At 64.3% G+C, this 14,137-nt stretch overlaps 5 protein-coding genes across 5 annotated transcripts; 4 read left to right on the forward strand and 1 right to left on the reverse strand.

The window, feature by feature from the left end:
* Positions 1 to 638: 638 nt before the first annotated feature.
* Positions 639 to 848, reverse strand: MNEG_7893 (hypothetical protein; the record flags this gene model as incomplete). The annotated part of the gene is made up of 1 exon (XM_014043630.1): positions 639 to 848. A coding segment is annotated over one exon (210 nt), but the record flags the coding sequence as incomplete, so codon positions are not given.
* Positions 849 to 2,536: 1,688 nt separating this feature from the next.
* Positions 2,537 to 3,532, forward strand: MNEG_7894 (large subunit ribosomal protein L40e; the record flags this gene model as incomplete). The annotated part of the gene is made up of 4 exons (XM_014043631.1): positions 2,537 to 2,639; positions 2,885 to 3,074; positions 3,285 to 3,332; positions 3,487 to 3,532. The coding sequence occupies 4 exons, from the start codon at positions 2,537 to 2,539 to the stop codon at positions 3,530 to 3,532; spliced, it is 387 nt and encodes a 128-aa protein (XP_013899085.1).
* Positions 3,533 to 4,017: 485 nt separating this feature from the next.
* MNEG_7895 (hypothetical protein) lies at positions 4,018 to 6,246 on the forward strand (the record flags this gene model as incomplete). The annotated part of the gene is made up of 7 exons (XM_014043632.1): positions 4,018 to 4,059; positions 4,238 to 4,294; positions 4,500 to 4,671; positions 4,842 to 4,867; positions 5,409 to 5,483; positions 5,757 to 5,813; positions 6,088 to 6,246. The coding sequence occupies 7 exons, from the start codon at positions 4,018 to 4,020 to the stop codon at positions 6,244 to 6,246; spliced, it is 588 nt and encodes a 195-aa protein (XP_013899086.1).
* Positions 6,247 to 7,367: 1,121 nt separating this feature from the next.
* MNEG_7896 (hypothetical protein) lies at positions 7,368 to 8,592 on the forward strand (the record flags this gene model as incomplete). The annotated part of the gene is made up of 4 exons (XM_014043633.1): positions 7,368 to 7,414; positions 7,688 to 7,817; positions 8,152 to 8,183; positions 8,424 to 8,592. 4 exons carry the CDS (start codon positions 7,368 to 7,370, stop codon positions 8,590 to 8,592), a joined length of 378 nt encoding a protein of 125 aa, XP_013899087.1.
* A 3,829-nt stretch (positions 8,593 to 12,421) lies between these two features.
* On the forward strand, positions 12,422 to 13,792 carry MNEG_7897 (hypothetical protein; the record flags this gene model as incomplete). Its single annotated transcript, XM_014043634.1, has 2 exons — positions 12,422 to 13,072; positions 13,201 to 13,792. Coding segments are annotated over 2 exons (1,243 nt in total), but the record flags the coding sequence as incomplete, so codon positions are not given.
* Positions 13,793 to 14,137: the final 345 nt, after the last annotated feature.

Raw genomic sequence — 14,137 nt, forward strand, 5'->3', positions numbered from 1 at the left:
GCGCCGCCGAGCGCGGCGGCGATGCCGGGGGGCAGCCCGCTGCCGCCGGCGCCGGCGCCGCCGAAGCCGCGGCCCGCGCCCTGCGCGGCCGCCGCGTACCAGGGCAGCTGCGCCGCCGCCGCACCGCCGCCAACGCCGGCGGCGGCGTAGCTCGACTCGGCGCCGCGATGCAGCGTCGAGAGCAGGCGGCTGCCGTCCAGCCGGTCCAGGCGGGCGAGTGCCTTGACGTACTCCCCGAGGGCGCCCTCAGAGCATGCGACGGCGCCGGATTCGAAGGCCTGCACGACGGCCTCCGGCTGGCCAGAGTGGTTCAGCTGCTGCAGTAGCTCGATCTGGCCGGTGGGTCGTTGGCCATGGTTTGGGTGTGTTCGTTTGGGTGAAGGGCGAGCGCGGTGTGACACGACGTCGGCGCGAGAGCGGGGTCGCTTCAGAGAGTGAAATACGCTGCTGTTCGTCCCGCTGCATCAGAAGATGCGGCACATACGCTGCATGCATGGCTCATTGGGAGGCTGAGATGAGGGGAGCACACCGTGCGCCACGCGTGCGCCTCCCCGCCATACACAGCGGCCCCGTTGATGCCGCCCCGCAGCGCACTGGGGCCGCATGGCACGCCGCGGGTGGCTCTCTGGGCACCTCACCTGCCGCGCAGGGTCCCGAGGGATGTCCCGGGCCTCGCCTTGGAAAGCGCTGGAGAGGAAGCGGCGCCGCAGCAGTGGCCCCAGCCCCAGCCCAGTGCCGGGCACAAGCTGGTGCTGCTGCCATCCCAGCACACGGCCAGCCCCGGCCGTGGGCTGCGAGCGCGCGTTTGCCACCAGAGACAGCGCCCGGAGCAGCCCACGGCGCTGCATTTTGCAGTGGGTGATGCCCTTTCAGATCGCGGGGCTCTCCTCTGTCTATGCCACAGAAAAAGAAACTTTTCAAACTCTTCTATGCAGCTGTATTCAGGTGCAAGGCTGGCTCCTTTCAGTTGCGGGTGTGGCTTGGGAACTGGACTCCGCCACCAGGACGCGGGCTGTACGTAGGTTTGCACAGCTTACAATGTCAAAAGAAATTCATGTGCCGAGAAAGTCCTTCGCAGCAGCAACATCCTCTGGATTTTTGCCAGTCGACTGTAGATGGACATGATGACCACAGCTCAAGCACGCTGGCTGAGGCTCCGCACGTGACCCAACCTGCTGCGCTGCTCAGTTGCCAATCTAGATCTTTGTGGCCTTTGTAGGGATTCGATAATGCGATTCAATGACAAAACATGAGCACCCGCGTGCAAGAGCCAACTTAACTTGCGGCCTCCTCCATTGCGGGCGGCTCGGGCGCTCCCCCGTCCAGGCTGACCCAGCAGTGTGCCCACGGTGTTGGCGGGCATCGCGACCAGGAAAGTTCGCCAAAGTTGTTTGTGGGGGTTGGCGCGAGGTAAAGATGATGTGAGAAACTGGAGCCACTCACCAGCACGCAAGAAGCTTTGCAGGGGTCGGCACGATTGCGGCACGATCGCTGCAACCCAGTGCAACTAAGCAAGTCGGCGACTTGCATCCGCCAGACCGCCGCAGCGCAATGGCGCCATGGCACTGGAGAAGGACCCTATGGTACGTTGCTGTTCAACCCTGGCCAGGCACGCTGCCCCTAACCATCAGTGCGCAGGGCGACACCCCCCTTGGTTTACCGCCTTGGTTGGGCATGCATGTGAAGAGAAGGGCGCAAGGGAGCAGGCGCGAGCATGGACTGATTGAGAGCTAGCGCGCCACCGGTATGCCAAACTTCTTCACCTGCATTGCCCAGTGGCAGACGCCTAAGAGTACAGCACAGCGCAAATGAAAATGCTTGATATGAGCCATTATTCGCGCATCTAGCTCTCTCACGTGCCCCAACACAATGCAATACGCAGCGCCGCCTGGCCAGCTGCCGCTCCAGCGCACGCGCAACAAGTGCTGAGAGACTCGTTCCATCGCCCTCTTCTAAGTCCCCGGGCACTGACGGAGGTGTGTTTATTGCGCGGCTGTGACGCTCGGGGTGTTCAGTGGCGCGGGCCGGGCCAACAGCGAGGCGGCAAGCACGCGTGGTGGCGGGCCCCTGGCTGTGCAGGATAACACTCGAAACGACTGATCGATGTGTTTGTGCAGCCAGGGCTCCTCTTACCGTCACCAGCCGTCATGAGGAGGCGATGCACTTGTGCAGCGGTCTAGCTTGCGAGAGGGCGTAGCAGCGCGCAGCCAGTGTTTCGAGACGCTGTAGAGGCGTCCAGAGCTCGCTCGACAGGCTCACAGCGCGGTTCGGCTCGCGCGCAGCGTTGCAGCCGTGCAGCACATGCAACAGGGCACTGCTGCGGTGGCAGCGGCGGCTGGTTTGGAACAAACAGTGCGCGCAGCACCTTTCCCACATCTTTTACGTAACCAGTTCCACAAAGATCAGCGAAGAGACGACAGCTACCGCAGCAGCGTGGGCTGGCTGCACTTGTACCGAGCCCCCACAGCTGAAAGGCGTCGCCCCACCCGCCGCTGCGCCCACCTGCGGCTGCTTTGTTCACGCAGGGAGGGCCAAGATGCAGATCTTCGTGAAGACCCTCACGGGCAAGACTATCACCCTTGAGGTGGAGTCTAGCGACACCATCGAGAATGTGAAGTCCAAGATCCAGGACAAGGAGGGTGAGTATGCAGCGCCGCTTTGCACGGCGGCAGGCCAGCTCGTGAGAGGCTGCCCCCTTCGCGGGCGGGGCTGTGGGGTGGCGACGGGTGCAGGCACTAGGACGGGAGAGGTAGCACCGCGGCCGACCCAAAGCGGCGCAGGGGCCGGAGCAGGTGAACCTGCATCTGGATCGTAGTGGTGCATCGCAATGATGGCCAAGACGCACCGCTGACACCCCCCTTCCTCCTGCCGAAACCGCTTTCAGGCATCCCCCCGGACCAGCAGCGCCTGATCTTTGCCGGCAAGCAGCTGGAGGACGGCCGCACCCTGGCCGACTACAACATCCAGAAGGAGTCGACCCTCCACCTGGTGCTGCGCCTGCGCGGCGGCATCATCGAGCCATCGCTGCAGATCCTGGCCCGCAAGTACAACCAGGACAAGGTCATCTGCCGCAAGTGAGGCCCTGAATGCGCAGCTGTCTCAACATGCCGGTTTGCTGTGCAGCAGCTGAGTGCACGAGCGCATCGAAATGGGCAAGTGCCATGCCTAGTCCGCTGCTGGCAGAGTGTGCCCGCGCGCAAGGACACAGGAAAGGGGGTTTGAGGATGTGCATGCAAGTGTCGTGTATCTGACCGCCGTGCTATCGCCACCCTCTCTGTGCCCAGGTGCTACGCTCGCCTGCACCCCCGCGCCAAGAACTGCCGCAAGAAGAAGTGAGCGTGGTTTCTGGCCAGCGGCGCAAGTGTTGTTGTCGGCACGTCATTCCCATGCGCTTTGCTGCGTCAGATAACATGTTTGATCATGATTGGTGTGCCGCCCGTCCTCAACTGGCTGTGCTCCCCCAACCCGGTCTTTGCTTGACGTCAGGTGCGGCCACAGCAACCAGCTGCGCCCCAAGAAGAAGCTCAAGTGATCTGGTTCCCTCTTGGGCGTGGCCGGCTGCTTTGTGTCTTGCTGGAGCGCGGAGCGCGGATTAGGGCCCTTCCTGGCAGCGCCGCGGCGGCGTGGGTCGTGAGTGGGCGGCTCTAGTCCTGGACGAAGAAAGGCGGCGAGGTGGCTGTCACGGCAGCTTCGTGGGTTTGCACCGGCTGTAACCCACCATACCATTGCGTGCGGGCAGTTGACAATCTGGATTTCACAGCTGCTTCATAGCTAGGCAAAGGGCAAAAGGCCGTAGTCGTCGGTGGAGGCTCAGGGCTCAGGCTCAGCTGATACGCCGTGCACTGACAGCGTCCACGAATCGGCTGGCAACATAAATATCATTGCAGTGCTACAGCATTTTATTTGACAGCAGCGCACGCCCAGCATAGGCGCGAGCATCCCGTAGCCGTCTCGGGCACTTAGATCGCAAGACGGCAGCTAGGGACCATAGCTCACAAGCAAGAATGCAAGCTGAAGATGATAGCTTACAAGAACCGCTTCTCGTGCCCAGCGGCGTCGGTGAGAGGCGTGGATGGAACGACGAACTTGATCATGTGGCCTGCTTTTTGACACCATACATGTTCTGAATGACTGAGGTTGTAGAATACCATGATATAACACCGCAGATGAGGAGCAGTGCGTGCGGGGCGAAGCAGGCAGCAATGGCGGCAGCGATACGTCACCGCCCACTGGACAGGGCCGGCGCGCCGGTGCACACTGGCTTGCAATCGCAGTGGTGCTTACGACAGACATGGTGCGCCGTGATTGAGGGGCGGATGGTCTTACAAGGTGGCAGCATCATCCCAGAGTGTGGTAGCTCGTCATCCGGCGCGTTGATTTCGCTGTGACCTGGTTGAACGGCGCTTGACCAACCTGGATGGTTTTGGTACAGCCTCTTCTCAAATCATCGTTCCCCCTGCTAAAACCCTTCATTTGAATCGAAAATCGCAAACGTACAGCTCGGCGTCGGCACGCTGGGCCTGCCCGCCGACTTTGCGCGGCTGGGCTGGCTCCCAGCACTGCTGACGATGGCGCTCTTCATCGGCGGCGGCGTCTACAGCGGCAGCATATACCAGCGCCTGGCCCTGCGCGTGCCGGACGCCGTCGTCTTTGACCAGATCGGATCCGCGGGTGCGGCGGGCCGGGCGGGCGAACCCGCAAACCCGCCGTCGCCTGGGCGCGCAGCCCCTGCCCCCCAGTTAACAAACCGCATCGGCGCGCCTTGTCGCGCGTGCGCCGCGCGCGCCCCCGAGCCTCACGATCCCTTGAGCCCTCTGGCCTTTTGGCCCTCGGCCCCGCAGCCATGGGCAACCTCGGCCGCGGCCTCGTGTTTGGCACAATCTACCTCGGGATCCTCACCGAGCCGTGCATATTCCATTACATGACCGTGGAAAGCTTCAGACAGGCGCGCTTGGGGCTTGTTGGGGAGTTTGGGGGGTGCGGGAGCGCTGAGCTTGGCTTCGTCCCCCGTGAGCCGAGCGGCGGCCGCCATGGCGGCCAAAACACCCGGATCTGGTTGCATGGAGGCGTCGTTGCCAGGTTTTCTAGATCAGGGGCGGGGGCGCAGAGGGTGCTGTCCAGCTGGCCCAGCTATGAAGGCACGGTCCTTGTCGCTGGAGGTTCTTTGGAGCCTGAGCGTCCACTGGAATGCGCCAGGCCAGAAGAAATTTGGCCTGACGGAGTCTAGCTGGAAGATCTTACCCAACCACTGACCGACCCAAGGGGCCGCAGCGCAAATCTCATTCAAAGGCAAAAAGAGCAAAAATGACCATGCTCATGTGAACAGCACTGCTGCAGGCAACCAGCATTCTGAAGTCCAGCGAGCTGGTTTTGTAACACAACACTCCCCTGCCCAATTGGAACTGCAGATGCTCTACGGCTATGAGGTGTCTGGCCTGGTGGCCCACGCACTCGTAGTCATCCTCATCCTGCCCCTCGCTCAGGTGGGGCCATCACCACGGCCGCCCCTCCCCCACCCCCCAACCATACACCCCGCGCCGCCCGGCTCTGATGAGGGCATCCCGCGGGGCGCAGGTTGGGCGCGGCGCGGAGCGACGTGCGGCCGGGGCGCCCGAGGCGCAGGCGGCCCCGCTTGACCCGATGGAGAGCTGGCTGCCTTTCATGCGCGGGTTGCGGCCCATGCGGCCCCCCAAACCGCCAGCATCTGCCTCGCACCCTGCGGGCCTATGACCCCTGTACCCTAAAACCCCAACCAGATGCACCATCTTGAGGATGTCGCGATCGTTGGGATCTTCGGGACCCTGGCTATGCTGGTGGGCGCTGCCAGGCGGTACACACCGCATGCGCCTGCATGCACCCAAAGCGCGGGCAGCACAGCCCTGAAACCGGGTTCTTCCAGGCAGGGCACATTCCCAGAGAGCGCAGGCATTGTCTGAAGATCACTCGGGAAGACCCTCCCCTCGCCAAAGACCCCAGGCTCAACAATTGCGAGCAAGGCCGAGCCTTGTTCTGGGCGCAACCATGCCTCGGAATGAAACGACGGCTGATTGTAGACGCCGCCATCGCTGCCGCCGTTCCACACCCCAGGTCGCTATCGCGGTGGTGGTGGGGAAGCTTCTAGCCACCTACCTGGCCGCCGGCGGCGCGCCCCCCGCGCCCACCGAGCTCGTCGCAGGCGGGTCGTTTTACGTGGCCATGGTTGGAGTGGTCGACATCGCGTTCAGCTTCGGGGGCCAGATCAAGTAATGCTCGAAGGCAGGGCCGGGGAGGGGTGCATGCCGTGCTGGTGCTAGGGGAGTTTGGGCTGCGCGCGGCTGCATACATGCTCATGCTCACCCGAAACACCACATTCTTGATAGACAATCCTCTGCTTGCTCTCAAGCATCGTTGCCATCCCACGCTCATGCTGCTGAACGGCCCTGCCGTGCCTTTTGTGGTGCACTCAACTTACATGATCCCACACCCCCAGCACACCCTTACACCCCTTCACATGTGCGCCCTGGCCCACCCTCCTCGCACACGCCGCGTGCACATTTGTGCACGGCTGCCCTCTGCACCTGCCCGCCCAGCTGGTGAGCATTCACGGTGTTAGCTGCTGTTGATACTTGGGAGTGTGTGGTTGCGCATGCATTTCCTAGCCCTTACGCTGGAATGGGGGTGCACAAGGCCGGCTGATAGTGGTGGCCACACCACAGCGCGACAGGCTTCCTCTGCACGCGCGTGTGCGCGCGTGCTTGCACATGCACACACTCACACCACACACACACGCGCACACACACACACACACACACACAGCATGCACACATGCAAATTTACTCATACACACACACACACCTCACAGGATGCGTTACATCACCTCCATCAACCGCCGCACCAAGTTCAACTCAGCAGTGCTGGTAACGGAGGCGGTGATAGGGTCGCTCTACCTGCTCACAGGGGTGGTGGGCTACGCCGCCCTTGGGTCGGGGATGGATCTACACAAGTGGGTGTTTATTCGTGTGTGTACACGTGTGTATGTCTGTGCGTGTGTGTGTGTGTGTGTGTGTGAGAGTGAATGAGCGAGTGAGCGCGTGTGCGCGCGTGTGCACATGTGCACGTGTGTATGTGTGTGCATATGCGCGCGCAACTTGCCGGACAGTGTTTGGCATGTGGCTTGCTTGCTACACCACATCCTCCCTCCGTCCCTCCCTCCCTTTCTCCCTCCTTCCGCCTTATTGGGCACCGACCCACCTGCGCACCGCCCCCACCACCTCCGCAATGGTCCCCCCACCCCCGAAAGGCCCATCTCCTCAGTCCTGCCCTATGACGGGTGGATGGCGGCCATGAACGCCGCCATCTTCGTCCACTGCCTCATAGCCTATCAGGTCATGATCAACGTTTGGAGCGCATCTGCGCTGCACATATTCGCGCCCAGGTGCGTATGCAACCCTTTCTTCGGTGCCGCCGCCCGCCGCGTGGTTCAGGGGCGGCCACGCAAGGGGTGACGGCGGTCTGATGTTGTAATGTGACGGTGCCGGCCGGCGATGCTGCGCGGAGGGTGCCGTCCACGGCACAACAATACGGGGCTGCCTCGCCTTGTTTTGAAAGCGTCGAGCGCGTCACCAGGCTGGTGGCAGTGTGAGGGTGGCATCCCTCTTGGCTGATGACATCACCGCTGGGCGTCTTCACCACTGGCAAATCTTTGCAGGCGCGGCGCGGCCCTGGCTGAGGCCGGCGGCGGCTGGGAGCGGCGCGCGGTGTGGCTGGGCGTCACCTGCGTGTGCGTGGCGTTCTCCACGCTGGTGGCGGTGACGGCCCCCTTTTTCAGCGAACTGATGGTGGGTGCACTCCCTTGACTAGAAGGCCGGCCAGGGGCATTTCTGTGGCCACAGGTTGCTCCAAGGGGGTCCTCGCTGGCGTCAAGTGCTGTTCCATTTGCGTTCAGGACCTCGTTTGTGTATGCACAATCAGCGGTCCTTCACAAGTGGTTGGTCTGCATGAACCAAGGGGTTTGCCTGCATACATTGTGCCAGCTTAAAGGTCGCAAGAGGTGCGCTGCGCCCAACAGCACGCGTTGCGGGTGGGAAGAAAGCTTGTTGACGCCTGTGGCAGGCACAGCGCTGACAGCCCTCGCGCGCACGCTGGGCCGACACCCCTTGCTATTCTTCGCAGGGGCTTATCGGGTCCCTGGGGGACATCATGAGGTGCGACGCCGAGGAGGCAGTCCGCTGGGGCCGCGCGCGGACTGCCGCCGGACTGCCGTCAATCACAGGGCGTATGTCGTGGCTGCTGGGGCCGCACGTTTAAGGAGTGCATGGCGCATGCGAGGCGCCAAGCTCGACCGCATAAAAGCCTGAGCGCAGCCATTAGAAGCAATTCAACCTGCTCCATCAATTTGCCGCCTGGAACTTTCTCCCGTATGCTGCATCTACCGTGCACCGCAGCATGTTCGGACTGCCCTGCATCTTCGCCATCAAGCTGCTCAAGCTCGGTCGCACGGAGACGGCCCTCTGCTGCTGCCTGGCGGCCGTCGCGGTGGCGCTCAGCGGCTGCGGCCTTGTCAGCAGCGCGCAGCAGCTCGTGGAGGCGTTTAGGGGCAGGCCCGGCCGATGAGGCAGTCTGCCGATGCTTGCCCAGCTGCCAGCAGTGCGCTTTGATTGGCGCCAGGCCAAGTCGTCGCAGCAGGCAGCGGAGGCAGCGCTATGGAGCATTGCCATTTCCAGTGGTGGGAGCCGTTCGTCCCATGCATTTTTGAGCTGCTTGCGCAGCCTGGTGCCTTCCTCCCTGGCCATGAATCGCCAGACCGCTTTGCAAACATCCAGCGTCGGGGCGCCCTTGTGCTTTTTGAGTAGTGCGCTTGCCTACCGGGGCGCACAGGGCACATCAGCCAGATGCAGATAACTGGGCCACTGGAGGGCGATCGTGAGCGAGTGGGTTGAGCGGCGAGGTGGACTGCATGCACTACAGTGCATGTGGCTGTTCTGGGACTTGCCTGGTACGGTAGCGGAGTTCTTGCACACACCCATAGTCCAGCATTGTGCGATCGCCGACCCCATCGTCAGCGGTTCTGTAAGGCGGTACGCTGAATTCCAGCAAGGGGCCACCTGTGCAGCTCAAATGCTAATCTCGCAAAGCGGCGCCGCCACCTGGGCGAGTGACGGGCGTGGACACCCATCGCAGAACGGCAATGGGTGTTGCAGAATTACTTGTGAAGCATCATCATTGGAATTTGATTTAATTCAGAGAAGCCAGCGGCCCACTGGGCCTCGCGATTGCTGGCCAGCAGCGCGTCTTCGGCAAGGCACTCCGCGATGGCGAGCTTGATACGACAACAGACGCTGGGTGTTGCCAACACAAAGCCGGTGCTGCAGCTGACCACGTTCACCCGGAGACCGGCAGCAGGCCGGCCCCAAGGTCAGCAGAGATGAGGGAGCGGTCCGCTGCAGTGCGCCGCTACACTGCGCGGGCGTGTGCTAATGCTGCAAGCACACCCGATGCTTGTGTAGGTGCATTCATAGGCGCTGCATGCGCATCACATTGCCGGCCTTTGCCCCACCCTTCAAAAGCAGCAGGCAGGACGCCAAGTCACAGCTTACACATCTGCAATTCCTCCTTAACCCCCCAAAACACCCCCTCAAATCCGGCCAGGCCGCCGCGTCGCCGTCGCCCCGCAGGCGCTGGCGGCCCCCGGCTGGGCCTCCGCGCTCTGGCCGTTTGGCGGTCAGGCGGCGGCGCCCGCGGCGGCGGCAGCGGCTGCGATCATCCAGCCCGCTCAGGCGTTTACTGCGGCAACTGTAGTGGTGCTCCCCATTTACTTCGCAATGATAGCATTTCCCCAGGCGAAGCTGGTGGGCAGCTGCCACGCACCCGTGCAGCCCTCCCGCACTCGGCTGAGAGCAGAAGAGCGGAGATGCGGCGGCGTGCATGGCCTAAACAGATGCTGTTTCCCGCTGCGATTGGCAATGTGGGAACGCCTCGTCTCAACCACTCAACGGCGCCGACCATCTGTGCTGAATCGATTCCCCTTTGCCGCTCCCTTGGCCTCCCCGGATCGACGCAGACCCGCCGGCTGATAGATTCTCCGTTCGTGCCGCTGCTGTTTGCTGTCCCCTACGCACTCCTCGCCTTCCAAGCCTGGCAGGGCGGCGCGCTCGCGGCTGTGGAGGCGGCCGTGCGCGCGAGCGCGCCGCTGCCGGATGCGGCGGCCATAGGGGCGGTGTTCAGGGAGCCTGTGCTGACGGCTATGGCGTGGCTGCACTTGCTGCTGCTGGACCTTCTGCAGGCAAGGTAGGCCAGGCTGGCAGCTGGCCTCTTAAGGGGCGGGCGTTCCGCACCGCGCTGCACCGCCGCTGCTGACGGCGGCGCCGGCAGGCCGCTGCAACGTCCAGTGCACGCGTCGTGCGCTGCGGGGGCCACCTTGTTCCGTTGGGCGGACGCCTCGCCACGGGGTGGCGCGCAGGCGGGGCCGGTGTGGCACGCTTGCGCTCAGAGCCATAGGGTGGGGGGCCGCTCGCCACCCAACAAGGCGCCCCTGCTAGGGCTGGCCATGCGCCCCACCTATTCAACTCCCTCCCGCCTGTTCTTTTTCTAGCACGGCTGCGCCGCCGACCGTCTGACCCTCAACCCTCTGTACAACTGCCCCCACCCTCCCTCCAAACCGCAAACCGCCCCAACCCAGGGCTGTCCTGCTCGACGGTCTCAAGCAGACCGTGCCCACCGGCCACTCTGTCGCGCTGTGCTGCATGTTTGGCCCGCTGGGCGTGCTGAGCCACCTGGTGACGCGCTGGGCCGTCCACAGGTCGCGCGGCGGGCGGGTAAAGCTCGCGGCGTTCTCGTGAGGGGGTCCAGGAGCTGTTTCGGGGCCGGGAGCGTGAGGGGAACTCTGTTGGGGTGCGACCGCTTGAGGTGCAATGCCTCGAGGGTGTGGCCTCTTGAGGGGCGTCGCCTGGAGGGGGGGTTGTATGAGGCCAGCTTTTTGAGCTGAGCTCCTGTGGCGTGTCATCATGACGCGCCCTCCCAAGGGGCATGCGCCCGTTTCGTGCTCTTGAGGGGTGTTGCGGCCTCTTGAAGGGGGCGGCCTCGCAAGGGAATCGCTCTTGAGGGCAGCAGCCAGGCTGCTCAGGCCCGCCTCGTCCCGCGGTTTGCTACGCCCTTCGACGCTGATGGGCCGCTGCACCTTGGCCGGGGCTCCGGCAGTCGAGCGGACCCTGTCGACCGCAGCGAGCTGCGCGCACCTCTGCCCGCCCCTTGTGCATTCCAACCCCTCTCCCAAAACCTCGACCTTACTGGCTACTGCCAAGGTCCCCCCCCCCCCGGTCTTCAAACAAGTGCCGTTTTTGTGTGTGGCAACTGTAAATCTAGTCCGGTCTGGTTGTCGGTGACAGGCGCCACCGGTGACACCAAGGTGGTTCCCCCTGTCTCCACCGTGGCAGCAAAACAAGCCGCCCATCTTGCTGCCGCGAACTGCGCTTTCCTTCATGTACGCACTGCCAAGTTTGGCGAGCGTGCTGTCTAACCTCCTGAACCTTCACTGCATCTCGACCGTGGGCTTCCGGACCATTGAAAAGCAGTGGTCATGTGGCCTAGGATGGATTGAAAGAGAGCAGTCCTTGTCAGACGCCCGCCTGACATGCCTGCTTCCCAATAGAGCCTCTGAATATCATAATTGAGTCTCCCAATTTCACAAATACGCTGGAGCGTGACACGTTCCACCGCTGTGCCGTGAAATGAAACACCGCTGTTGAAATGCTCCCGTCATCCCGGCAACTTGCGCCATACACAAATACCCGATATAAGTGTTATCACGCTTGAACGTCCGCCCATGCATGCGCAACATACATCATAGACGGAGATCAGACAAGACGGCACACAGTGCCCCTTTATTCTTGGTAGAGCGCCTGAACAGCGAATTAGAAAAGTTTAAAGTCGTCTAGAGGCCGGGATCGGCCCTCCGCGGCGCACAGCAGCCTCCAGCGCAGGAGGAGCATTTTCAGGGGCGCACAGGACAGGAACACGCCTCGAGGCAGGGTCGGCCTGTGCTCCACGATTCAAATAGTGCAGTAGGTCTACTACTGTGAGGTCGTCGCGACAGCAGCGGGTCTTTCGAGGGCCCGCGGTGAGTGCGCGCAGCCTATGGCGACCGTTGGGCATGTCTCGCGCCTTAATATTGATGGATATAAAGTATTTGAGCCGCTCTGGCGCGGCCTCCCTCGCGTCAGCTCTCCTGGGCCCTGCTCACTCCCCACTCACTCACTCGCCCGTCCCCGACAAACGCCCATCTCCTGCCCTCGTCGCGGTACAGGGTTGTTATTACAGGTGTACTGAATCTGTTTTGAGGGCCGCCATGGACGGTGGGGCCCTTGAGGAGCCCCCCCATAGTATCGACTCGGCTGGGGCCACGCCCGGAAGCCCGAGCGCCCTACAAGGACAGCACTTGCCCGATATGGGTGGAGTGACAACGTCAGCAGCGCAAGGCGAGCCTCCACCGGCCGCTCCGGGCGTCGCCGTGCCGCCTCGCGTGGCCCCCGAACCTGCCGGCAGCGGGGCGGTCGGTGACACCGCCGCCGCCGCCGCGGCCGGGCCTGCCGCGCGCCCCCGAGAGGTGCCCGCGGCTGGCGTGGAGGCGCTTCTGGAGCGCGCCGGCCTGCCGAAGCGCGTGATGGTACGCGCGGACGACGCGCCGGCGAGCGAGCACAATGCGTACTACCGGGCCGAAGCGCTTGCCGTGGAGGAGGACGGGCCGGCGGCCGCCGGTGGCGATGCCGGCGGCCGCGTGCAGCTGCAGTACCAATTCTATGGCGACCGGCAGCCGTTCTGGCTGCCGCTGGCGAGCGCGCGGCTGTGGCGGGGCGCATACCCTTTGGACGAGGCCGCATGGGTCAACCTGGGAAAGGTGTGGTTCATGGGGCTCGGCTGCGCTGGGGAGGGGGGCCCGTGGCAGCCGCGCGGGCGGCGCAGGCCAGCTGGCGTGGGCGGTGGCTTGCGGTTGCAGGGGCCTGGGCCTCCCGCCTGGGCAGGGCCCATCGGGCTCGAGCGTTCGGCCGCGCAGATGGGGACATTCACAGCCGCGGGCGCGGTTGCGGCGGCGGGATCGGTGCTCTACTGCTCACGGCTTCCGCCCTCGCCCCCACACGGGCGCATCCCCGCGCCTCGGCATCTCATCAGGGTGCGTGGGTCCCCAAATGCGAGGTGCCGGACGCCAAGCCGGCCCCAAAACCCCAGAGCCACAAGCGCGGCGGCGCCCCCGGCGCCGCCGGCGCGGGCACGGGCGCATGTGCAGGCAAGCGGCTGAAGCTCGACGCAGCGGTGGGGCCGGAGGGCGCCTGGGACGATGATGTCATGGGGGCGGCCCTCGCCCCCCCGGCTGTCGCAGGGGAGTTGTCAGACGAGCCGCCCGGCATAGCCGGCTGGGCGCCGCAGCGGCGCGCCCCCGGCCGCGAACATGAGGCCGCAGCGGCCGGGGATGTGGGCCGCGGCAGCGAGCAGGGCGACGGCGGCGGCGGCGGCGGCGGCGGGGCGGAGCCGATGGCGGTGGACGACGCGGCGCCGCGCTCGGGCGGCGACGTCGCAGCGCGGGACCAGCGCGGCTGGGCGGAGCAGGCGGATGCAGGACCGCACGTGCGGCAGGACCCACAACAGCAGCAGCAGCAGCAGCAGCAGCAGCAGGGGCCCCTCCTGGCTCCCTCTGACTTCGGGGCTCATCTTGAGGGGCAGCGGCTGCTCGTCTTCTGGCCGGACGACGGGCGGTGGGACGCGGGGGATGTGCGCGTGGTCGACGCCGCGACCGGCCGCGCCACCATCATCTACGCACAAGGTGCGTACCAGCACGCACGCGGCGCCGCGGGCACCGGTTTTTGCCGCCGCCGCCTTGGCCTCTGGCCTGGCCGCTCGTCCCTGCCCCAACACTGCTGTTGCTAGCCTTGATCACCATATACACGCACAGGCGCGCACACACGCACGCGCGCACACGCGCGCACACACACACTCTTCCACACCACCCACAAAAACACACAAACACAAAAAATAATCCTCCTGATTGATCCCTTGGACCCAACACCCCCGCAGCCCGCGAGCTAGAGGAGTTGGACCTCCGCGCGGCCATCGCCGCCGGCGAGGTCGCCTGGCCGCCGCGCCCCGCGCGCCCCGGCTCCTCCCGCCG

This window comes from Monoraphidium neglectum (genome assembly GCF_000611645.1).
Source record: "Monoraphidium neglectum strain SAG 48.87 unplaced genomic scaffold scaffold01442, whole genome shotgun sequence".
In the NCBI taxonomy this organism is placed as follows: Eukaryota; Viridiplantae; Chlorophyta; class Chlorophyceae; order Sphaeropleales; family Selenastraceae; genus Monoraphidium; species Monoraphidium neglectum.